This window comes from Pleurodeles waltl, chromosome 2_1 (assembly GCF_031143425.1).
Source record: "Pleurodeles waltl isolate 20211129_DDA chromosome 2_1, aPleWal1.hap1.20221129, whole genome shotgun sequence".
NCBI lineage: Eukaryota > Metazoa > Chordata > Amphibia > Caudata > Salamandridae > Pleurodeles > Pleurodeles waltl.
Genome location: NC_090438.1, coordinates 459,300,778 through 459,325,289, shown reverse-complemented (window position 1 = coordinate 459,325,289; position 24,512 = coordinate 459,300,778). Strand labels below are relative to the sequence as shown.

Below are 24,512 nucleotides of genomic sequence, written 5' to 3'. Positions count from 1 at the left end.
GTTGAGACAGGAATTTAAGGTCGTTCGGCACAGGCCAATGGTGGCAGGCGATTATCCTATTCACAGAAGCCCCTGTGCTGGGTCTGGACCAGGTACCCAGAAGGATCTCGCTGATGGCTTCACTGAAGGGTAAAAGGAGTTCCGAAGTGGAAGCCCTAGGCTTAAGCACTTAGCCAGGAGGTTACTCCTGACTGCCACAGAAGGAAGCTCTAGGCCGAGGACCTCAGCCGCCGTGCTGATCACCACTGAATACGACGCTCCCTCTGCCGTAGCCACAGTAGTGGGAGAAAGCATGCCAGCCTCTGGAGAAGCATCCAGACCACTAGTGTCACCCAATTCCTGTTCCAAACCTTCCCCATATCAATACCCATAGTAAAAAGGGTCAGAATCCAACATGGGGTGAAAAGACCCCATCGAAGACCGATCCGGCATTAAGTGACGCCATTCTGGCTCAGGGTCGTCAAGGATCAGGTCAACGTCGATTGTGGGCCCAACCAGCATTGGGAGTATCGATGTCTTTGAAGGCGCCGGGAAAGGTCGCGTTGGCACGACCGACATCGGCACAGATCCGACAATGGATCCGAAGGGGCACCACAAGCACGGAACTCGAGGGGCACCCATCCAATCCCCAGGCCCTAAAGGCGCCGCACGAGCGTCAGTCTGCCCAAAGAGGAGGCGCATGGCCTCACAAAACTCCTTCAGCTGGGCAGAGGTGGCTCTGGCTCCCAGGAAGTCGGGGAGGCACGGAGCGGAGCAGACTCAGAGGTAGGCTCCGCAGACAGAGGCCTTTTCGCATAGCATCAGCCAAGCGACAGGTCGAAATCGAAGAACGTTTGGCCTTCTATAACTTTTTTTTTTCTGATCAGAGTGTACCGAAGGTTTTGAATGGGACGACAAAGAGCGGTGATGACTCCACAAGCGGTCTTGTGACCTTCCTCTTGAAAGAGACCGGGAGCGATAAGGAGTCGAGCACTGGGCCTCCATGAGCTTCAGAGACCACTTCCTCAAAGCCTTCGGGTTCATGGCCCGGCACAAGGGGGGTCAAGACACCAGAAGCACAATAGGTGCGGATCATTAGATGACAGGAGTCACACGGTTTGAACCCTGTGTTCCGTGACATCCCTTGATGTGCCAAAAAGTAAAAAATTATGACAAAAAGGTCAAAGCTAGTCAAAAAATGACTAAAGTTAGCTCTTCTCCGGATCTGAGCGTGGCGCCAAAAGAAAAGAACTGACGTCACTGTGCCGGGGAGGCGCCTATATATGACCACAATGTCAATGATGCATGCGAAGTCGACTGACGCCACCTGACGACGAGCATGGGTACTGCTCAAAGAAAAATGTCCGGATCCAGTCTGATACCTGGGCAAATTATAAGATGAGGAATCTGCAAGTAGAAGTCTCTATTAGATAAATCAAAATACATTATTTGTGAGCGGCAGCAGTAAATAATGCACACAATCGGTTCTTTATCTCAGAAAGAGATGATTAAGACTTTACCTACTGCCCTATTTTTGCTGAATTGTGTATTATAGGGCTGCACTATTTTTTTTTTTTATTATTACTTTCATTCTCTTTAGGCTATATACACTTTTTCAAACCGAACATTTCTAGTGCACACAATGCACAAGGACTCCATTTGTGATCAGTTCAAGTTATTCTGTGCTCTGAAAACTAACGTACAGTAAAAGCACTGGTCCCTGAAAGCCCCAGACCTCACCATCCAAAGTCATACAGACACAGCACAAAGAGGTCAGGCCTTTAACACAATGGTTAAATGTCATTGAACAAGAGCAATAGGGTCAGGTACGTCACTCTATAATATTTCCACTTAATTTGTCAAACAAGCTCATAAAGCAATAGATAATTTTGAGCTCAGCTTAGTCAATAATGCACAATTACCTGAGTGTTGGCAGTGGATTTGCATGTACAGAACAAGGACACGGCTTTTACAACAGCACTCTCAGGGACATCTGTGGCAGGAATTAGGCACTTCAGTAGCCGCGTGCTCGCCGAATCAGCTTGAAAGAGGATTGCAAAGGAGAAAATGGCATGTCAGTCTCCGTATATGGACGGGGTATTTGTACTCTATTCCGATTCGGCTCTGCTGAGAAAGTATACATTTTCAATCCTCGTTCAACACAAATGTGGTCCTTCACACATACAGTAATAATTTAACGCTTTAAAAAGTGATGCAAGATATTGAACTCCAAGAGAAAAGCAGTTCCCAGTTCAATTACTCAGTCGTTTTGCATATGACACTTCGAACAGTACGTTTGCTTCAAACTGATATTTGTACTAAACATCTTGTAAAACGGCCGATAAACTAAACTGCTTAACGTTTGTTACATTCTACTAGAGGTATTAGTAAAAAAATCTTCAGCAGAGCAGTCCAGGCACTCGGTCCATACTCTCCACTTACAATAAACCACTTAGCAGCTTTCACATGGTGTGGTTGCATTTTAAGCACCAGGAAATCTTAAACACTGAATATATAGTCTATTAACAAGCACACCGGCTCCACCCCTTCCATTCGAGGTCCAGCCATGTTCCTTAAAGATAGTGCTTACTGTCAAAGATCAAACACTGAAGCAAAAGAAAGTTAAAAGAAGATGAGTGTTCAAAACGAAGAACGACACGGACCCACAATTACTCACTACCGTCCTATCTATTTCATTGGTAAACTTGAATGGCACGAATGTGCAAAAAAATAAGACAACCAGATTAGAAAGGTCTTTTAAATTGTTATCTTCTCAAATAAGGTGGGTTTTTTCAATGATTCATTTGAATGGGCAAATGCGAGATGACATCTGTCACCTCTACTAGCACAACTCTTGGACATCTTGCCAGTGTACGGGCAAACACTACTACACAGAAGGAACTTTGACCACCTGTTAGTTATGTATGGACTCCATTCACTAAGAATGTAAGTCATCTTCAGCAGACAACTAGTTGCCAGTCAAGAAACATGCGGCTGGTACCCTACTCTGCTGACAAGAAGCACGGCGTGGCAACACAAGTTATTGAACACGTCTCTTGCACTATACCACTGCTACAGCCAGCACTCAAGACTGACGCTTCAAAGCAAACGACAACCAGAAGCTGCTGCCCCCACAAACAAGAAAAAGCACCCGGAGCTAGTGCGAAAAAATCTAGTATCGCCAAGCAATGAAGCAACTTCAAGTGAGGGCTCTCCTTTAGACCCTCCACAATTGGAGTAAAGGCCCTAAGAGTAGACAGTAAATAATGGGTCAATAATTAGTGCAACCTTGGGGGGCGAAACACTACACAAACGGAGCCTAAAAAAGCTCTATCAACCCTAACGCATAAAGAACAAGCATTGGTAAAGCCAATAGGTTACGCCTCTGCGAGAGCTATTGGTTTAGTTTATTTTAGCTGTGTTGTACAGCACTATGGTTGTACAGTACGTTTAAAGTTTTATTCTAAATTGCTATGAAACAGCCATTACTCCTTATGTTAATTAATAATGCGTGAGGAATGGGAAGGGAAAGTAACAACATGAACAACGGCCGTCATAAAAAGTATTATGATATAATGAACACTTCTGTTTTTATGAGGGATTGGGGTGCTTAATATATTGAATGAGATGGGTAGTGATAGGTAATAAGTAAGCTTTTATAATAGTTAGTGTGATAGTAAATATGTATCATGTTTAGTGGAAAGGACCGTTTAATTTATTAAATAATTTAAATTGGTGAAATGATTGTTATTATAGTGCAAATGAATTAACATGCACATGTAAAAAAGATGATTAAAATTTCCTCGAAACCTAGCAAGTGAAGAGAGGTGTGAGGCACATTTTCTTATCTCATAGGAAACAGAATGGACAGCGTCCGTGCACAACAGGCAAGCAGTTTCTAGAATTTGACATGTGTGCTTGAGCTAAAAATGAATGCTGTTTGTTTTTAAAAGTAGAACAAAAACAGTGTCCGCAACAGATGAAAGGCAGTATGGTCCAAGGTGGAGTAAAGGTAAATTTAAAGCGGAGTATAAATTGTGCCTTCTTGGTCGCTTTTGGACACCCATAAGCCAAAATAAGTGAAGGGTAACATTTTCCTGTGTGCCTTGCATATATTTTGTGTTTTTGCAGTAACAACTATTGTTTAAAGCTGCCTAAAAAAGAAATGAAAAGCAGCATTTTTCGAGGTGGACTAAAGGTAAATAAACAAGCCCTCACATGCAAGATTTTTGTTGTTGGAGATAATTAAATGTTCTTCCCATACTGCTTTCACTTGCAATGTGAAGGGGGGCTGGGTTAATCTTTTTTTACATCTCCACATTAACTAATTTGCAACAATGAAATGACGTTGTGATGTGGCTGGGAATTGATTTGGGCTGCACATAAGAACACCCGCGTTGCTATGCGTTTCGTTATCTGCAGATCAGTAGCATCTGAAGCTGGGGAACCCCTAAAGGTCAAGCCTCACTAGTGGAAGCACATTTTCCTATCTGAAAGGAAATGGAATGCAATGGGGTATGTGAGTAACAGGCAAGCAGATCCTCAATGTGATAATGTGTGCTTGAGCTAGAAATAAAACAGCACTTGTGTGTGGGGCCCCCTCCCAGTCAGTGACACGTTAAACACAAACTCAGGTATATAAAAATTGTTTAAAAAAAATAAAATAAAAATAAAAACACAGTAAGGATTTAGCTGAGACGCAGTTGCAAATAGTGGTGAAAGCTAAATAAACAAGCAAACAGGAGGGAGCGGACGACAGAAGCAGCTAAAAAAGATGCACTCTGTAGAGTGGCTCAACAAAAAGTAAAAAAACAGCCCCTAAATGTGTAAGCAGTAAAAGGACACAAGTACTTGGCCCACGCTCTGGGGGAGGGTCACGTGCGAGAAGATGGAAGTGCCGACTGGAGAGCTGACCAGCAGGAAGCAAGCAATTGACAGTGGCTTTGAAGCCCACCAATTATAACTAATGGGAGACTCTAAGCCCATTAACAGTAAACAAAATGTCTTGAGGAGACAACGCATGCGCTGTCTAAGTGAGACCTAATAAGAAGGACTAAAATTAGGGGTGTGGTCATGGACGTCAAGATGGCAGTCGCACTTTAAGAGTGCTCTGGACCCCTCCGTCATCCACCGTTGAGAGGCCCACTGTCCCTGTGCCTATCCTGCTTATTAGGGGGCTGTAGGAAAGTACCATCTTGTCTGGCATATTACCCCCATATTTCACTGTATATATGTTGTTTTAGTTGTATGTGTCACTGGGACCCTGCCAGCCAGGGCCCCAGTGCTCATACGTGCGCCCTGTATGTGTTCCCTGTGTGATGACTAACTGTCTCACTGAGGCTCTGCTAACCAGAACCTCAGTGGTTATGCTCTCTCTTTGCTTTCCAAATTGTCACTAACAGGCTAGTGACCAATTTCACCAATTCACATTGGCATACTGGAACACCCTTATAATTCCCTAGTATATGGTACTGAGGTACCCAGGGTATTGGGGTTCCAGGAGATCCCTATGGGCTGCAGCATTTCTTTTTCCACCCATAGGGAGCTCTGACAATTCTTACACAGGCCTGCCACTGCAGCCTGAGTGAAATAACGTCCACGTTAATTCACAGCCATTTACCACTGCACTTAAGTAACTTATAAGTCACCTATATGTCTAACCTTTACCTGGTAAAGGTTGGGTGCTAAGTTACTTAGTGTGTGGGCACCCTGGCACTAGCCAAGGTGCCCCCACATCGTTCACCTACAGGGGCCCCCACCTGTACAGAGTGCGAGGGGGCGGTTGGAGGCCCGTCTTTTATTGAAGAGCTGTGGCGGAGCCGCGGACAGCCCTGCTGGCTGAGACAGACACGGGCAGCCTACCCGCGGCCTTGGTGATCAAGGCGGGCTGCAGACGGGCCTCAGCGGCTGCCTAGAGCGCTTTGCAGTGCCAGCGGGGCACGCCTGGAGCTGAGGCGGGCGCTTGCCCCAGCTGGAGATCTCGCTGCGTCTGGCGGCAAGGAGGAGAGGCAGAGCCTCGGCCCTCGGGACCGCAGCCTGTGGTCCGTGCCACGGGCCGGGGCAGGAGGAGAAGCAGTGCTGCGAAGAGAGGGGCTTGTGCCTCCTTGCCTTTGAGGCGGTGACAGTGGGCCTGTCCGAAGGAGGGGGCCGGCGGCCGCTGGGAGCGGTGTGCGGATCAGCCGGTGGCACACCTGGGCCCAGAGCGCTGCCAGCCCCGTCTGGAGATTTTGTCGCAGTCTGCGTCGAGGAGCAGCGGAGGTGCACTGACCCTCGGGGTCGTGGTCAGTGGCCGGCGCTGGGGCCTAAGAGGAGATCCAGGAGGCGGAGGAGAGCCTGGCTTGGGCCTCCCGGGGATAATCAGTGGTGACGACAGGCCCCTGCTGGTAGTGAGGGCCGGGGAGGCAGGAGAAGATGGGCCCCGTGAGAGAAGCAGCGGCGGTAGGCCGAGTGGGCCGGACGCACCCTGAGGGAGGACCCGCAGACTTCTGGGGGCGACCCTGCGGCCCCTGACTCCTCTCTTCTCTCCCCACGAGCAGAGACAGAGACCCTTGAGGAGCAGAGTGGCCCATGGCGGCGTGACTGAGCCCCAGCAAAGGGCGTGTACTACGGAGCGCATCGGCTAGAGAGAAGAGCTGTCAGCAACCAGTGATTCCCGGCTGGTGGTCGGGTGTGAACAGGTCCTGGTCTGCAGCCAACGTGAGGAGAAGTCAGGGCTGGGGCTGGGGATCCTCAGGTTGGAGGAGTCGTGTCCCGCTCACCTGCTTGGGGGTGCTCTCTGGGGCCCGGAGTACACGGCTGGGGACTCCGCATGAGGCTCACTTGTGACTGAATCAGTGGAGGGGGCTTGGTGGTGTCAGTGCAGCCCTGAACTGATACCGGATATAGGGAAGGACAAGGCGGGCAGGCAGCCTCCAGCATCGCAGCAGCTTAGTGACCAATTTGCTAGACAAGGAGCCTCTCGTGTGGTGGGAGATCCAGAGCCGAGGCCACGGCGGCAGAGGGGGTGAATACGATTTTTCAGGCTATCCAATCCTCGCAGCTGGCCGTGGATCCCAAGGTCGGTGAAGTGAAGGAGGACGTGGGCCTCTTGCGACAAGACTTGCGGAAGGAGGTGGGCCGCATCAAGGAGGTCGAGGACCGGGTCTCCCAAGCTGAGAAAGAGATCGTGGACCTTAAGATCAAGGCTGCCCAGCTGCAGACACGTAACAGTGAACTGCAACATAGAGCGGAAGATGCTGAAAATTGCTCCAGACGCAACAACCAGTGATTCGTGGGATTTCCGGAGGGTGTGGAGACAAGCTCTGCGATGGAGTTCCTGGAGCGTTGGATTTGATCGTGGGTCCCAGATCAGTGGCTCTCCCCGTGGTTTGCAATAGAGCGTGCCCACAGGGCTCTGGCGCTTCGGCTGCCGCCGGGTGGCATCCGGCAGCCCATTATTGCACAATTCCTCAAGTTCAAGGACCTTGATGTAGTCCTTTGGGAAGCGAGGGCCCAGCCGGACCTTCGCTGGGACAATCACAGGATCCTGATATTCCCGGACTATACCCGTGAGGTGCAGGCCAGGCACCGCTCCTACGAGGGAGTCAAGCAGAAGTTGCGGGCAATGCAATTGACATACATGCTCCTCTTTCCTGCGCGGCTAAAGGTCATGATAAACGGGAAATCCTTTTTTCTTTTTCACAGGAGGCTGTGTAGGAGTAGGAGTGGCTCACGGAGGAAAACCAAGTGAGCAGGAGGGGCCCCCCCGGGCCGGGGAGGGGACCATCAGCGACTGGTCCAGTTGGCGTCCCATGAGTGCAGAGGAGCCGCAGGCGTACACGGTCCCGTCGGAGAAGGAGGAGTGGTCTCCGTGGTGATTCGACGGAGGATGTACGGCCGGACTTGACTCCCTCTGGGGGTGAGACTGCGCCGGATGGCCCTGAGAAGAGGCCGGCTCCAGATGTGGAGGGGTAGCGCCTGAGCCAATCTCCTTGGATCTCCTGATTCTGACTTGTGTGTAACTGGGAGAGTATGAGCGAGCGCTTCTCACCCGGGAGTGAGGTATGGGGCAGTGGTCAGCCACATTGCAGAACGGAGGAGTCCACCACTCCACACCTACTGTAGACACTCTATTTCTACTGTTTGGGGCGACAGATACTTCTTGGGTGGAAGTATGGGGAGGAGGGCAGTTGGAGGGGTGAGTGGTTGTTTAGCTGTAGTTTGCTATGTTTGAGTCAGTGTTCTACTTTTCAAGTTGGCTTAACAAGTCATGAAGGGGAAGTCCGATGGGCGCACAGTATACACTATCATTGATCCCTTGCTTATGTCAGAGTCTGCTAAACGGGTTCTATCCTGGAATGTGAAGGGGCTCCTGGATAAAATCAAGCGATCAGCGGTGTTTAGCACCCTCCGTCGATTTGCTCCGTCAATGGTCCTACTGCAGGAAACCCAGCTACTTGGTACTTGATGCCCAATGCTGGTGAGAGGGGGATGCGACAAGGTCTATCATGCGGGTTTTTCCATGGGCTCAAGGAGGACAGCCATTTTGCTGCACCGTTCTTTACCAATAGTGGTTGCTACCTCCCGCTCGAATCCACAGGGCCGGTACATGGTGATCTCCGGGCTGTTAGGAGGGCGCCTCATCAATGTCCTCCGTGTGTATGCTCCTCCGGGGGCGCTACAGTGTTTTCTACTCGACTTGGGCTGCCAGAGCATTGGGGTTGCTTAAATGGGTGGAGGGTCTCGGTCTCTGCGATTAGATACGTTACCCTCGAGACCGTGAAGCACATGTGGTGGGCTTCTGTGGCTCGGGTTTATGGTTGGGGGGGACAAAAATGGCTAGCTTCTCCACTGGCTAGCAACTGGCCCGATGGCGGGGAGAGTTGTTCCGGAAATCGTTGACGAGTCAGGAGCGGTTTCATGATCACCTTGCGAGATTGCACAGAGCTTTGCCGCCTACTATGCGATTCTATACAAGGAGTGCCCCAGGCGGAGAGGGATGCTCCTATGTTAAGGGAGGTATCCCTTCCGAAGATCTCGGTGGTGGACAGGCAAGACCTCGATGAGCCAATAAGTGATGAGGAAATCGGAGCCGCTATATGTGAGTTGGCTGCGGGTAAGACCCGAGGCCCTGACTGGTTCCCAGCTGAGCTCTACAGCAGGTTTCGGGATGTGCTCGCCCCTCACTTCTAGCCATGTTTGAGGAGGCAGAGAAGACCGGGGGTTCCCGCCGGGGCTTGATCAGGCCACCATCGTGGTCATTCCCAAGACGAAATCCACATTGCGGAATTGCTCGGAGTACCGTCCCATCTCACTCCTTAACACAGAGGTCAAGATGTTCTCCACAGTGCTGGCTGCCAGATTGAGGAGAGTTTTGGCCTCGCTGATACACTCTGATCAGTGTGGTTTTATGCCGAATAGGAGTACTAGGCATTGTATCAGACGACTGCATGTGGCTCTGGCTAACCGGGCCCTCTTGACCCCTCCGCTGGTGCTTCTTCTAGTGGATTTCGAGAAGGCGTTTGATACAGTGGATTGGTCCTATCTCCAGGGAGTGCCGACGAGGGCCGGGTTTGGTCCACGGTTTTGAGCGTTGGTGCAGCTCCTCTACTCTAACCCCACAGCCAGGGTGCAGGACATGGGGCGGTGTCAGATTTGTTTCCCATCCGTAGGGGACACCGTCAGGGCTGCCCTCACTCCACGCTTCTGTTTACGCTGGCAATGGAGTTGTTGGTGAAGCTGATAAGGGAAGAACCTTTCATTGACGGGTGGGCCTGGCCCACTGGACGGGAAGACCGCATTGCGTTATACGCAGATAATGTTCTTGTATTCTTTGCGAATCTGGCTAGCAGTGGGCCTTGGGCGTTGCAGCTCTTAGGCCTGTTCGCCGAGGCGTCACGTCTGATAGTTAACCCCGGTATGTCTCTCCTGGTTCTGCTGGGCCCTGTCAGGGACTGCTATAAGTGGCAGCACAATATTCCCCTCAGGTGTAATAATTTCCGATATCTCGGGGTGCATGTAGCGCTCTTACCTGAACTGGCTTGGCCTCTTAACGTGATGCCTTTAACTCGTAGAGTCAGCGAGGACCTCCAGCGTTGGCAGTCACTACCCCTCAACATTCTGGGTCGGATTGCGCTATATATAATGATGGTACTTCCTCGGTTCCTTTATATGCTTCAGAACTTTCTGTATCGTATTCCAAAGCGGGGGTTCAATGAGATGGAAGCAGTTGCGCAGCGGTTCCTCTGGCATGGCTCACGCCCCAGACTGGTGCTCTGTACCTGTCAGGGTGATGTCTACGAGGGGGGGGGGGGGGGGGTTGGGGATGTCGAACCTCTATCTTTACTACCTAGCAATGCATTTATTGGTCATCCATGACTGGTTGGGAGGGGGAGGGCTGGTCGGATCCGGTGTATCATTTAGAATCTTGATGATTGGCTTTCCTGGTCTGCTGGGGATGCTGTAAGGAGACCCCCTGCTGCGCAACGTTCCGGAAGTGACAAGGGTGGTGGCACCGTCTCAACCAACAGACACTGCTGTGGCAGGGACTGTGGCTGGGGGAGGTCTCAGCCCTCCAGGGGTTCCATAAATGGGACCTTATAGGTATCTCCCAGCTGGGTGATGTTTGGGCTGGTTCCCATTCGAGGTCCTTTGAAGAGCTTCAGCAGCAGTTTGAGCTTGAGTCCCAGTTTCAAAAGTATCTGCAACTCAGGCACGCATTGCAGGCACACATTCAGGCAGGAACGGATCTCCCCAAGTTTAGCCCTGTAGAGGCCAAGATTATGATGGGTGCTCTGGATAAAGGTGGAGTGTCACGCATCTACCGCACATTGGTTACTAGCACAGCCCAAACGCTTGATAAGCTCCGAGAGCAATGGGAGCAGTAGGTGGGTCTGATGGACGATGGGGAATTGAGAGATGCGTTGATGGCCCCGCGGTCCCTGACCATGACCTCCAGTCTCCGAGTCGTGCAGATATACTTTCTCCATACAGCATACCTCTTACCTGACAGGTTGCATAGAGCAGGCCTTAGGCCCCAGGCTGAATGTCCTCGATGTGCAAGCCCCAGGTCAGACTTCTTTCACATGGTGTGGACTTGTCCTCATATAGCCACTTACTGGCGGGCGGTAGTCCGAGAGATCTCAGGAGTTATACAGGTGGAGGTTAAGGTTGCTCCGTTACTAATTCTACTTGGTGTGCTTGACAGGGTGGGTTCCAACAGAGCGCACCGGGCATTCGTGGGGACAGCCTGCTTGGTGGCCAAGAGAGACATTGCAGCGAACTGGAAGTCAGAGACTGCCCCCGCGATAGCAAAGTGGCGTTGAGGGGTGGACTTGTGCGCTCAGCAGGATTAACTGGTCTACCAAGCAAGGGGATGCCCAACCGAGTGCATAAAGGTGTGGGGGAGATGGGATGGGGCAAGGGGCAGAGCTTTATCTTAGGGCGGATGTGCATAGCTCTTCGAACACCGCAATGGTTCCTGTATGTATACCAGTTTGTTATGTTCTGGATTTGCACAGTGTGTTCTCCTAATTGTACCGATTGTACTAGTGACCTGTTGGGTTTTCATGCTGTTCTATATAAAACTAATAAAAATGGTTTATCAAAAAACAGGACTAAAATACAATTTTTGTTAGAAGACTGCCTATTTACTACCCTCCATTTGTTGAACATGGACGCCATCAAAAAATATTTTACACAAAGAATATAGTGACCGAGTTAGGGTATGGTAGCAAAGGAGTCTTTTCTGCCTTTTCTCATCTGATTTTAATCCTTTTAAGAGATACTGTTTTTGGAGGCATAGAGATTCTGCAATGTGACACAGGCACTCAGTACCACAGTGTGGTTGCTACCTCTAAAATGGTACTGTTAAACTAGTTTCAGCCAAACTGCGCATTATCTTGCTGGTAGAACCATTCTAAGTTGGTAGAGAAACTGCACCAGTAGCTTGGAAGGGGGCTGTCAAATGAGGGTTGCATGGTGAATTTACACCACCCATACACATGACAAAAAGCTTTGTTTGTTAGGATCACCACTGGGCTCTGGTAATGTGGTTTAGAAGCACATCAGTGAGATGGCATGGAGAAGTCCCTTTACCAGATAGGAAAACTTATTTTTATATATTACATAAGTCAATGCAGCAATCACGCAGCAAGGGATTTCATCAAGAGTGGAGATCAGGCCTCTTGCACACCTTTCTGCCCATACCACTTTTGCACAGAGTTCTCAAGAAGATCAAGAATGACCAGACCCAAGTAATCCTTGTGGCTACAGAGTCAGGTATCCTGAGCTTCTGAAGTTGAGCATCGACCCTTCGATCGGGCTGCCCATTTGGGAGGATCTTCTGTCACAGCAGCAGGGGAGGGTTCTCCATCCAAACCTGTCAACTCTACGCCTTCATGCGTGAAGATTGAGTGATGACAGTTGACAGCCTTTGACCTCACTCCCGAAGTCTGTAAGTTATTTTAGCAGCCAGGCATTCATCCACAAAAACCGTTTGCACAAAGATTTGTAAAATATTGTACAGAGAAGTCTTTAGATTCTCTTTCTGCTTCGCTCTCCAATGCTCCTCTTTTCATTCTAGCTCTTGCCTAGCAGGGCTCTGCTCTGGGCACTCTTAAGGGTTGTTTCTTAAGGGCTGTCTGCTTTATCCGCTTTTCTGCAGCTGCCTGACCAACCCTCATTGTTTAAGTCCCCTACTGTAAATAGGTGTCTTAAAGGGATTATACATATGTGCCCATCTTCGCCCTTTATCACGCCTCAGTGGGATTTTAGTTTAGTTCTCACATACCGCATATGTGCTCCCTTCGAGCCACTGCACAATTGTCACCTCTGGCTGTTTACCATCAAGACAGCCTTTTTAGTGGTAATAACATCTTCCCGGAGGGTGATTGAGCTACAGGCCTGGTCACCCAAGCCTCCATATCTCAGTATTTCCTGACAAGGTGGAGCTTCGCACCTGTGACTCTTTTCTCCCAAAGGTGGTGACCTCATTTCATTTGGGAAACACTGTCACCCTGCCCACCTTCTTTGCGCCCCGCATCCCTCGAAGACAGTGGTCTTCAAACATTTTTGGGCCAAGCCCCCCCCCACCCCCCCCAGCAAACTTTTTCTAGGGATTGCCACCCCCCCACCAGAGGATAATTTCTGTATGCTGGTACACTGTATCATCAACAGCTATCCCCACCTGCATATCCCAGGTCATATCTGGTTATATTTGGCAAATAATATTAAATATAAGAGTTTTTAGCAAACTAAAGATTTGTGAGTGCCTGTGGTTAGATGACAGAGGCTTATTTACAGAGTTCAAATCAGGTTTCCAAAACATTATTTACCCCAAAATTTACACTGTTGCTTTATTTTCTACAGAAAACATATCATTTCATTTGATATAGATAAAAACACTTTCAAAACTAATGTGATGAGTGTGCCTGTTTATCTCCACAGAGGCCATCAGTCTGTGGCTGTATCCTTGCTACTGCCATCCTCAAGCTGTGTTCCACTTCTAGTCTTGAACAATACTTTGTTTTCAATACCGCAAGAGCTGAGAACCCAGTCTCGCATAAATACGATGAGCTGAAAGGCAGGAAAGGTTTGACAGCGATTTCTGTCAAGGCTGAGTTTTCTGCAGGCATTTTGATCCAAAACTCCCCAGATGACAGTTTCCTGAATTGCATCTGCAGTGTATGGTCATGCTGGAGCTCAATTAGTTCTTCCTGCATGTGAATAGGGAGATGGGTCCCCACCTCAGCCATAAATAGCTGAAAGACCAAATCATTCACGTGGTCATTGTTCTCAGGGATATACTTTTGTAAACTGTCCCTGAGAGATGTCAGGTGATTTTTTTATTTTTTTATTAACTCAGCAACTCTTGAAATGTCATATTCAGTATCTTCAAGAGAAGCTGCTAGACATGGGAATGGCTCGAAGAAACCAGCTTCAATTAATACTCTCCATAACTCCAGTCCAAGAGTGCTTCGGTGGAAGCAGCAAAAGGTAGTGTTTAACTCCCCTTCACCACTTCCCGATCTCATATGCGGATGCAAAAAAAAAAGCCCAAGGCATGACCGGTATTTTGGTGCCTCTATGAACTTTGTTTTACTGCATCAGGACATATAGGTTTGGAACTAATTTGATGTAGCATTTTAAGAAATGTGCTTTTTTAGCAAAGTCTGTGTATCACTTCTGACAATAGATTTTTTCCATTTAATTTTTCATCATTCCAAGGCCAGTGCAGTCTGGATTTTGAGTGAGCTGCAGCTGGAAGGCCCCATGCCATGTAAGAAACAGCTAGAACTGCAATCTTAAGATGGCTCTGCGAGTACTGCATAACATGGATTACCTGAATGGGCTATGTTGGCTAACAGGTCCTGCTGTAGCCTGGGTGTGCCGCCCAGCTTCAGAGCAATAACCCGACCTGAAGAGATCAGTGCACTGAGTGCCCTAAACCTCTCATTCCATATTATTTTCTCCATTCATTTGTGTCTTATTGCTTGGTGACCACAGGAGGGTAAGACACTGAAAAAAAGGTTGAAAAATGCTCTGTTTTGCTCGTTTCAAACACCCATGCAGAGACAATGCATCATATATGTGTAAATCAGTGTAGAGAAAATGTTACGCAAGGCAAAGGGGACTAAAGAATGTAGGATTTACATGCCATCCATACTGGTAGGCACTTTGAAAAGTGCTTGGTTTGGACTAGCACTAACTCATGATTCAGAACCTAACACAGTGGTTAGGGTTGACTTTAATAAAAATAATTCATTTCCACCAGACAAACCCCTTTTTAAGCAACCTAAAGATAATGAAAGACTGGGAGAATACATAACTTTATAACCTGTAGCATGTAGTTTGCATACAGCTCTTTGATGGCAGTTCATAACTCACTGCTAGAATACGATTGTATCTTATGAACTGTACAATAACAGAAGAATCTGTGACAAAAGCAGTAACTCACTGAGCTATGCACATAAAATATTGTTCTTTGATGTGCGGAGTGCACGTTCTTTTCAAGGGGCATATTAACCCTCTGCACTACCTTAAAAGAGCAAAAACTGCAGCTAGACAAAACTCACTTCTCTTTCCACCAGGTACATTAATCACCAGAGTTAACAACACTTGTATTGTTGCTCAAAAAAGTGTGGAAAATACAAGGAATTTTGCAGTGCTTCTAAAACTACTGCAGTGCTACAGAATCCTTACACGCTGCTTAATCAAAACAACTTTAAGGGTATGGTTTCCACATATAAAATGTGTCCCAAATTGACGTTACTGGACAAGTTTATGATGAGAACATTATTTTCTACCTACCTGCTAAACATGCAGGGCTCCTGGGTGCCAAATGCAAACCAGCCACCCTAAGAAATTTGCTAGGGTCAGGGTGATCCCTTTAAGGGCCCTAGTTTGGACACATTCGCCAGTTCTTGTCATGGCTTTGCGCTTCTCATGTAGAGAGTCATCATTAATGTACCCAACATCAGCACGCCTGGGTGGCGCATATATAGGTGACTGCAACATCACATCCCGCACTGATGACACCATGTGGAACCGAATGGAGCCACCCAACGACATCCGCAGGGGGACTGATCGAGCAAAGGTTTTCGGATCCAGTCTGACACCACGGAATCTGTAGCTACATAGAGTTTCTACCAGATTCTTTAATTAAAATGGGGGTGGCCCATAGCACCTACCCCACAGCCCACCATCAGGACCACCATCTCCAGAGGGCAAAATTAAAAACTGGAGGGGGCTGCGCTGCCCTCTCATGTAGTCAATTATGACCCAGAGACCGGCACGCCTCAAGGCCAGCTGCTGCTATGTTCCGGGGTGCCCACCCCCGGGACATTACTGTTTGCTCTGACTTGGTGGGAGCTGTCAAAGGGCTCTTGCCTGCTGGAAGCAGAGTTTATCTCTTTCCCTGCCCACAGAGATGCAGGTAGGGAAAGAGGTGAAACGATTGCTTTTGCAGAGCGAGAGCTGTATGTTTAGCAGCTGCCTGCATGCAAAAGAAATGTCAGTTTCCGCAGGAGGTGGGGAGCCGGCTCGGACCACGGGGGCTGTGAGGCTCCCCCTGCGGTCCCATTCCACACTGGCCAGATTTCTGGCCTCAGGGATGGGGTCCCATGGCAGAGATTGTCCTAGAGAGGTGGGGCCATGCGGGTCCCCTCCACCATTTATCTATGTCTGGGCCTGGGGGGATTAGGACCTGGGGAGGGAGCCCACGGGTCTCCCTTTAAGTTACCCCAAGTATGCAAATGCGTAAATCACCTGAAAGCTCTGCCTGCTTGGCCCCACAGTGTCCACCTTAGAAGCTTGCAAAGGTCTTCCTACCTTTTACCGGGGTATGATGTACAGCTTACCAAAAGGCCCCCCCCCCAGTGCATTTCCCGCCAACATTAGTGGTGTGTTCTTGATGCCAAGGAATAGGAGGACTTCTCTACAAAACTAAGAAGCACTTGTGTCACATAGGTAGGAGGAGGACCCTGGTGTGGTGGAGATTTACGTCTTTGTAGTCTCAATGGCCTCTCTATGGCAGGATTTAAGTTATTACAGAATTCTGGAGAAAGGCGCACAAGGAACAATCATATTACTAAATGTACACAAGGTCACCTGGAGACATTTCCTTGTGGTCAGTTATGCAGCTGTAGTGTAGAATACACACTGCACATTTACAGAATAAGGTTACACTAACTAACCAGTAGAAAGTACTTCAGCTGAGTAGACATTTTGTGCAAAACTGTGGGCTCTTGTTGGATAAATGGGCAGGTGCAGTTTCTTTGTGGTCGAGCCACTCACAACTACTGACCCCCCCCCCCTCGCCATGTACTGCTTATTATCCCAGATATTACAGCATTCATGACAACTTCTATATTACTAAAAATAGCAGTCAAAACTGTGCAAGGCGGGGAGCAAGTTAGTTATCTTAGGGCATGAGTTAGTTACTCAATAACTATGACTCTTGAAATTCTAAGGTTTTTTTATGAGTAAATTCAGAACCTAACTAGAACGTCCCTGTAACCCTTTATATATATATATATATATATATATATATATATATATTCAGACACACACACGTGTCATACCACACATTGGCATTAATTTGCCCTGACAGTGAACAACTTTCCCAAAACTATTTTCACTATGTAGGTAAAGCTGCAGTTTTTGACTAAAAGCCCTACATCTTAACATCCTTACTTTGGGTCTGGGGCTGTCTGGGCTGAAGCTCCACACAGGGGGACACATGCAACACAGGAGCATGCCGACATTGGACTATAATTCACAAGAGACAATGTATTCTTGTATTTCCAGAAACAACTGCTATCTTGGATTGTTGGGCAAAACTTCCATCGTGGTCAAAGTACCCTTTACTAGGCAATCATGCAACAATGTTGCTGCAACCAGGATTGTGCCAAAGGGATTCCAGGATTCACCTCATAGAGACCCATGGCTCCTAAACAATAATTTGTATTAACCAATGAATCTCAGGTAAGTATTGGGCCCGCAGTGATGACTGGGAAAGGCGGCCTAAACTCTGTGGCCCCTCTCCCCTGGCAGTGGCGCTACACTGGATGCTTTGGCCTCTGGGGAAGAGGGATATACAGTCAAGGCATCACCAGAGTGGTGCTTTCTACCCCTACCAGCCTACTCTCCCCAGGGACAGATTTAGTAGTGAGCCCAAGCAGATGGAATCTGAACATAGGCCCTGAGGTGAGGCAGGGTCCTGGACAAAAAGAGGGGAGGAGGCCAGGGGAGTGTACGGCCTTTGGGGCAACTGTGGGTGAAGTAGAGGACAGAGGTGCAGTGCTACAATGAATTAAGCACTGGGGGAGAGGGGACATCTAGCCTTCGTGGTCAGCTTTGGGAGGTCCCTCGGCCTGGATCTACTTGGAGTTTTTTTGCCCCTCCTCAGTGGGCCTTGTGTGATCTCTGGAGGAAATTAAGACCTGGGGGCTGCAACACTCCTCCACATCTTTGGAGCAGCAGACAAGGTAAATACTTTGCAGCCAGTGAAGTTTGTACTCTGCACCCCCCCAATGCTTGATATGAATCTCCTACGAGCAGACGTCCAGAAAGAAACAGAAAGGTCAATCGAAACCAAGCAACAAGTCTGTACTACAAGCAAAAATGCAGATCCTCAAAGCCACAGTGACGGCACTAGAGACACAGACCTGAAAGCTAGAACTAAGGGCCGAAAACACAGACGGCAGGTCACGCAGATGCAACCTGCAATTTGTGGGCTTCCCGGAAAAGGTTGAGGGCCCCAAGCTGGAACTGGATTAGGGCACAGCTCCCAGATATGGGTTTGGCTCCAATTTGTCATAGTGGAAACAGCCAACAGATCATTGGCACCCCACCGGGAGGTACTCCCAAAACCATCATCGCGAAGATACTCAATTACAGGGATTGTGATAACATACTACAGGGGGTGTGCAGAAGTGGAGACCCCACCTTTAAAAAACATGTGCTCTGGATATTCCCCGACTACACCAGCTCTGTGCAGCAACAACAGCAATCATTTGGTGGAGTTAAACAGAAGCTGAGGACGATAGGACTAAGTTTAGCTGGGTCCCACAGCATATATTGAAGTGCTACGGGATGGCCACACACATTGTTTCATGTCGCCGGAAGATGTTTCAGACTAGCTGGAGATATATGGTGATGGCAGGTCTGAGATGACGGGAGGTGCCAGAGGCAGACCGGGAGGCAGTCAGAAGGTGCTGCAGAGGATTAAGAGGAAAAGCAGAAGGAGGCAACGATCTGGCTCCGTGACTCGAGTGGAGGTCTGCAGAAATGGCACACTGGACTTACAGCAGCAGAGACAGGAACGTGAAAAAGCTGTGCCTTGGTGGAGTCTGTAACTTCTGCCGAATCCCTTGGGTCTGGTGTGGAACAACTGGAAAATTTGCCACCCACTAGTGCGGAACAGACTTAGACTGGAAGCTCTCATTGAAATCGGTTTCTTGCTTGGGGAAGATGGGTAGAAATTTCAGACTGGAACTGTATCCTTGGCTTTGCCCTTGGGAGAGAACGCCGTTTATAGGGAGGGGATGTATGTTATTCTATACACAAGCACTTGTTGAAGGGTTAGAGGAGGGAGGTGGTGGAACAAAGTGAAATGTCCACACTTAACATCGGGTGGGTGACACCACTTGTCTTCTCACAAGAAACATGAGAGAGGCCTGTGTACATTTGTAAAATGGTACAGGACACACACATACTTAAGATGCATAGGGATCCATGTAGCCATGCTACAGGAGAAACAGGACAGAGGAGGAAAGCACAGAAATTACAGAAAATGTGGAAAGGTCAGCTGACTCATCAACTTGTTCTTCATATGCCAAGGGGAGGGGTCTATATAGGTGGCACCTGGGTGTCCGTTCCAGCGGCTTAGTGACAAAGCTGACATCGAAGGGCGGTATATTGTAGTACACGGCAGGCTTGATTGGGTTGAATTATGCCTACTTAACATTTACATCTCCAATATAGATGACGGAAACTTTTTCCCGGCCGTAGAGTCCGAACTCTTACGCTTTGTGGATATGCCCATCATATGGGGTGGGGGTGACTAACTGCGTGCTTGACGGTATGTTGGACAGATCCACCACGACTGGGTACTAAACCCACCATGATGGCCAGTCTGACAGAGACCATGCATAGACTGCAATGCAGGGATTTCTGGAGGGAACTTTACCCGACGGTTACAGAGTACTCCACACTCCACACTCCACACTCCACACTCCACACTCCACACTCCACACTCCACACAGAAAAGACTTGTTCCTAATTACTACAGGTGGACCACTAAACATCAGGGGAGTGAGCTATCAGGTACAGTTCCTCTCTGATCACTCCTCTCTGCTTGGGGAATGCGATATGAGCAAGCATTCCCCTCGGGTACCACTGCGGAGACTCAGACCGGAATCAACGGGGGACGCAGAGTAAGGTGGAAATGCAGCAGACCATACAGGGCTATTTTGAGATAAACTGGACCACTGCGCAGACATTTGGCACTGACCGGGGCGCATGCAAGATGTTGATCCAAGGGGAGTGCCTTGGGAAGATATATGGCACACACAGAAAGCGTGAGAGGAGGAGAAGCCAAACTGACAACTGCAGCAACAGACAAGGGGTGGAGAAGAGGACCTGGTGCACTTCACGGCCACCAACAGATCAAATCAAATCAAATCAAAAACATTTATAAAGCGCGCTACTCACCCGTGAGGGTCTCAAGGCGCTAGGGGGAGGGGGTTACTGCTGCTCGAAGAGCCAGGTCTTGAGTTGCCTCTGGAATGCGAGGTGGTCCTGAGGTTGGTAGGGTGCGAATTCCATGTCTTGGCCACCAGGAAGGAGAAGGATTTCCCACCTGCTGTGGTGCGGCGGATGCGAGGGACGGCGGCGAGTGCGAGGTTGGCGGAGCGAAGTTGACGGTGGGCGTGTAGAAACTGAGTCGACGGTTGAGGTATTCGGGTCCCTTGTTGTGGAGGGCTTTGTGTGCGTGGGTGAGGAGCCGGAAGGTGATCCTTTTGTTGACGGGAAGCCAGTGCAGGTGTCTCAGGTGGGCGGAGATGTGGCTGTTGCGGGGTATGTCGAGGACGAGGCGGGCGGAGGCGTTTTGTATTCGCTGCAGACGTTTCTGGAGTTTAGCAGTGGTTCCTGCGTATAGGGTGTTACCGTAGTCCAGGCGGCTCGTGACGAGGGCGTGGGTCACAGTCTTTCTGGTGTTGGCGGGGATCCAACGGAAGATCTTTCGGAGCATGCAGAGGGTGAGGAAGCAGGAAGATGATACGGCGTTGACTTGTTGGGTCATGGTGAGAAGTGGGTCCAGGATGAATCCGAAGTTGCATGCATGGTCTGAGGGGGTTGGTGCGGTGCCAAGGGCCGTGGGCCACCAGGAGTCCTCCCAGGCGGACAGGGTGTTTCAGAGGATGAGGACTTCCGTTTTGTCTGAGTTCAGTTTCAGACGGCTGAGTTTCATCCATTCTGCGACGTCTTTCATTCCATCTTGAAGGTTGGTCTTGGCGCTGGTGGGGTCCTTGGTGAGGGAAAGTATCAGCTGAGTGTCGTCGGCGTAGGAGGTGATGATGATGTTGTGTTTGCGCACGATGTCGGCGAGGGGGCTCATGTAGACATTGAAGAGAGTTGGGCTGAGCGAGGAGCTTTGTGGGACGCCGCAGATGATCTTGGTGGGGTCTGAGCGGAACGGTGGGAGGTAGACTCTTTGGGAGCGGTTGGAGAGGAAAGAGGTGATCCAGTCCAGGGCCTGTCCTTGGATACCGGAGGAGCGGAGGCGGGATATTAGGGTTCGGTGGCAGACGGTGTCGAAGGCAGCCGAGAGGTCGAGAAGGATGAGGGTGATTGTTTCTCCGTTGTCCATCAGAGTTCTGATGTCGTCTGTGACTGAGATGAGGGTGGTTTCTGTGCTGTGATTGGCTCGGAATCCGGACTGAGAGGGGTCGAGTAGGTTGTTGTCTTCAAGGAAGTTGGTAAGTTGCTTGTTGACGGTCTTCTCTAGGACTTTGGCAGGGAAGGGGAGGAGCGAGATGGGGCGGAAGTTCTTCAGGTCGCTGGGGTCTGCTGTAGGTTTCTTCAGTAGGGCGTTGACTTCTGCGTGTTTCCAGCTCTCGGGGAAGGTGGCAGAAGCAAACGAGCTGTTGATAATGGTCTGGAGATGCGGGCCGATGATGTCGTCGGCTTTGTTGAAGATGAAGTGTGGGCAGGGGTTTGAGGGGGCACCAGAGTGGACGGAGTTCATGGTAGCTTTGGTCTCTTCCGTGCTGATGTAAGTCCAGGCGTTGAGGGTGATGGCTGGGGTAGAAGGTTCTGTGGTGGTTGGCTGGGTCTGTTGTCCGGAGCTGTCATGTAGGTCGGTGATCTTACGATGGAAGAAGGTGGCGAGGGAGTTGCAGAGGTCTTGTGAGGGCGTGATGGCGTTGGCGTTAGGATTGGAGCGCTCTTTGACAATGTTGAAGAGTTCTTTGCTGTTGTGAGTGTTCTTGTCCAGTCTGTCTGTGAAGGAAGTTCTCTTGGGGGCGCGGATCAGTTGGTGGTGTTCGCGGGTGGCGTTTTTGAGGGCAGACATGTTTTCTGCGGTGTGGTCCTTGCGCCAGGCTTTCTCGAGGGTGCGGTAGTTTTTTTTTTAGATTCCTTGAGGGTGAGATGAGTGACAGATGAGTGGCAGAGACATGGAACGGGCTGGACCAACATGTGAGAAGGAAATATCAGCAGAGACTGCACCGAGAAGGTGATCGGTTGGCCCGAATGCTGGCCTGTCTGTTGCAACGGGAAAGACCGCATCCGATGATACTCTCCTTGGCGAGAGAAGACGGCCAGGTAGTGGTAGGCCAGGCTGCAATCAACCTGCCACTGCGGGATCACCTGGCTGAGGTCTACATTGGACCCCTTGAGGACAGAATGTAGGACACAACAGAGTTTCTAAGGGAAGTTGACATTCCCCCACTTGAGGGCGAAGGAAAGAGGACTTAGATGGAGATATTCAGCTGGATGAATGGAGGGCAGCTCTCCGTGACAAGAGGAAGTCCCAGGTCCCAGATGGCCTCCCAGTAGAGTTTTATCTGGTGTTCTCTGCTGACCTCTTCCCCAAACTCCTAGACACACCCCAAGAGGCAAGAATGTACATGAGAGAGGCACTCATAGCTATGTTGCTGAAGCCTGGTAGAGAACCAGGATCATATAGGCCACTATCTATGCTAAACGTAGATGTCAAGTTATTAGCGTAGGTCCTGGCTATGCAGCTACGTCAAGTGGTCTTCTAGGCTGGTCCAGACTGATCATTGTGGGTTCATGCCGGGCAGAGGCAAACACATGAACCTCAGGATGCTTTCGCATGTCATGCAAGCTACCTAAGACGCAAGGGCAGAGGCTGTGTTAGTTGCTTTAGACATAAAGGCCTATGACGCCCCTATCCTGGACATACCTCTAGGAGGTGCTCTGGAGAATGGGGTTCAGTCCTCAGTACTTGGCTTGGATCCGCCTGTTTTACGCAGTGCCCAAGGCACGAGTACACATGGGCCAGGTAGTATCAGAGGCATTCTACATTCAGGAGCACCAGACAAGGATGCCCTCTTCCTCTGCTTCTTTTTGCCCTAGCCATTGAGCCACTGATGATTTATCTGAGGGGCAAACTCAGCGACATGCGGCTAAGGGTGAGAGATACAACCCATGCTTTCACCATGAACGCAGATAGCACTATGTGACTGACCCAGCCCGCACCGTCCCTCTACTATTACAACTCATGACGCAATCTGGACAAGTCTCAGGTTTTTGGGTGAACCGCCATAAAACAGTGTTGTTTCCCATGGTGGCATTGGCCTTGCATCCAGTGACTGACCTCCTGAGGGTGGACCTTCCTTGGAAGCCGAGCCACTTTCGACACCTGGGACTCCAGATGACCCGCAACAACCACATGCAATACAATGTAAATATGTGCTGCGGGGTGTGGGATCTCATTAGTTCTGTGTAATTTTGGAAGACCCTCCCCTTATTGGTAATGGGACAGGTGGCACTGAGAAAAGTGGTTCTGTTACCTGGATGCCTATTTGTTATGCAGAACTCCTTCTGCACCTTGCCACCAGCACTGTTCCGGAAGATGGATGGATTGATGGTGTATCTGATCTGGACTGACAAAACAAAGCAGGGTAAAACTAGAAGCCATGAAATTGGATAAAGAGCAGGGAGGGCTGGATTTACCTGATCTCCATATGTATTTCCTCGTGGAGCTACTTCAATACATTGTGATGTGAGGAAGAATCAAACTGGGCAAAAAAACAGGTTGGTACTTTTGACCGATCTCCGAGAGCTCCTGATGGGTGGGCGTAGAATCCCGGTGGGCACACCATTTATAATATCAAAGGTTGAGCAAGCCTGACAGAAGGCGGTGACATCTGTTTTGAAACGTTCACAGAGTGCAAAAATGTTCCAACTCTGCTACCTCATGCCCTTCATATGTCTGACAGACTCCATAAATGCTGCACCCTGGATAGCAGGAAGCTGCTAAAACACAGGTGACTTAAATCTAAACAGAAAAGTTATAACATTAGTCGAGGCGGGCGAGCCTTTTGGGTTTGGCCCGAGATAGTTTGTACAGTAATGCAAGCATCTCCTGTACGGCTTGCAATGTCTGGACCAGTTACACAGACAAACCAGAGGAATCCCAGGTACTGAGAGTCTTGCTGGACTGAGACTCCGAGGGGCCTTATTTCTCGGATCTACGCAACCCGAGAAGGAGACCAGCAAGTCAATATCACCGAGTTTTGTCTTAGGTGAGACGAAGACTTGGAGACCCAAATAACCAGTGCTGAGTGGCAGAGAGTTGAGTCACAGGTGGGGGGAGACAGCAAACACCACCAGGTTTAGCCAGACGGCGACAATACTGGGGACCACTTCTGAGCCTCCATGGATTCCCCTTCCACTTGACCAAATCTGAGACAGATGACAACATGTGACCCATATCCTCCTGAACTGAAGCATAAAGCTTGCAATGATTATGTGCGTGGTGGCGGAATGAGGCGGATGTGTCTCCGCGTCACGCCAAAGCA

At 49.4% G+C, this 24,512-nt stretch overlaps 1 protein-coding gene across 2 annotated transcripts in view; it reads right to left on the bottom strand.

Moving 5' to 3' along the window:
- CENPI (centromere protein I) overlaps positions 1-24,512 on the bottom strand; it is a 368,658-nt gene that overhangs the window by 263,372 nt on the left and 80,774 nt on the right. For both annotated transcript variants that reach the window (XM_069213362.1, XM_069213368.1), the window contains exon 4: positions 1,902-2,020. In XM_069213362.1, coding sequence (XP_069069463.1) covers positions 1,902-2,020 — 119 coding nt within the window. The remainder of the gene's footprint in view (positions 1-1,901; positions 2,021-24,512) is intronic.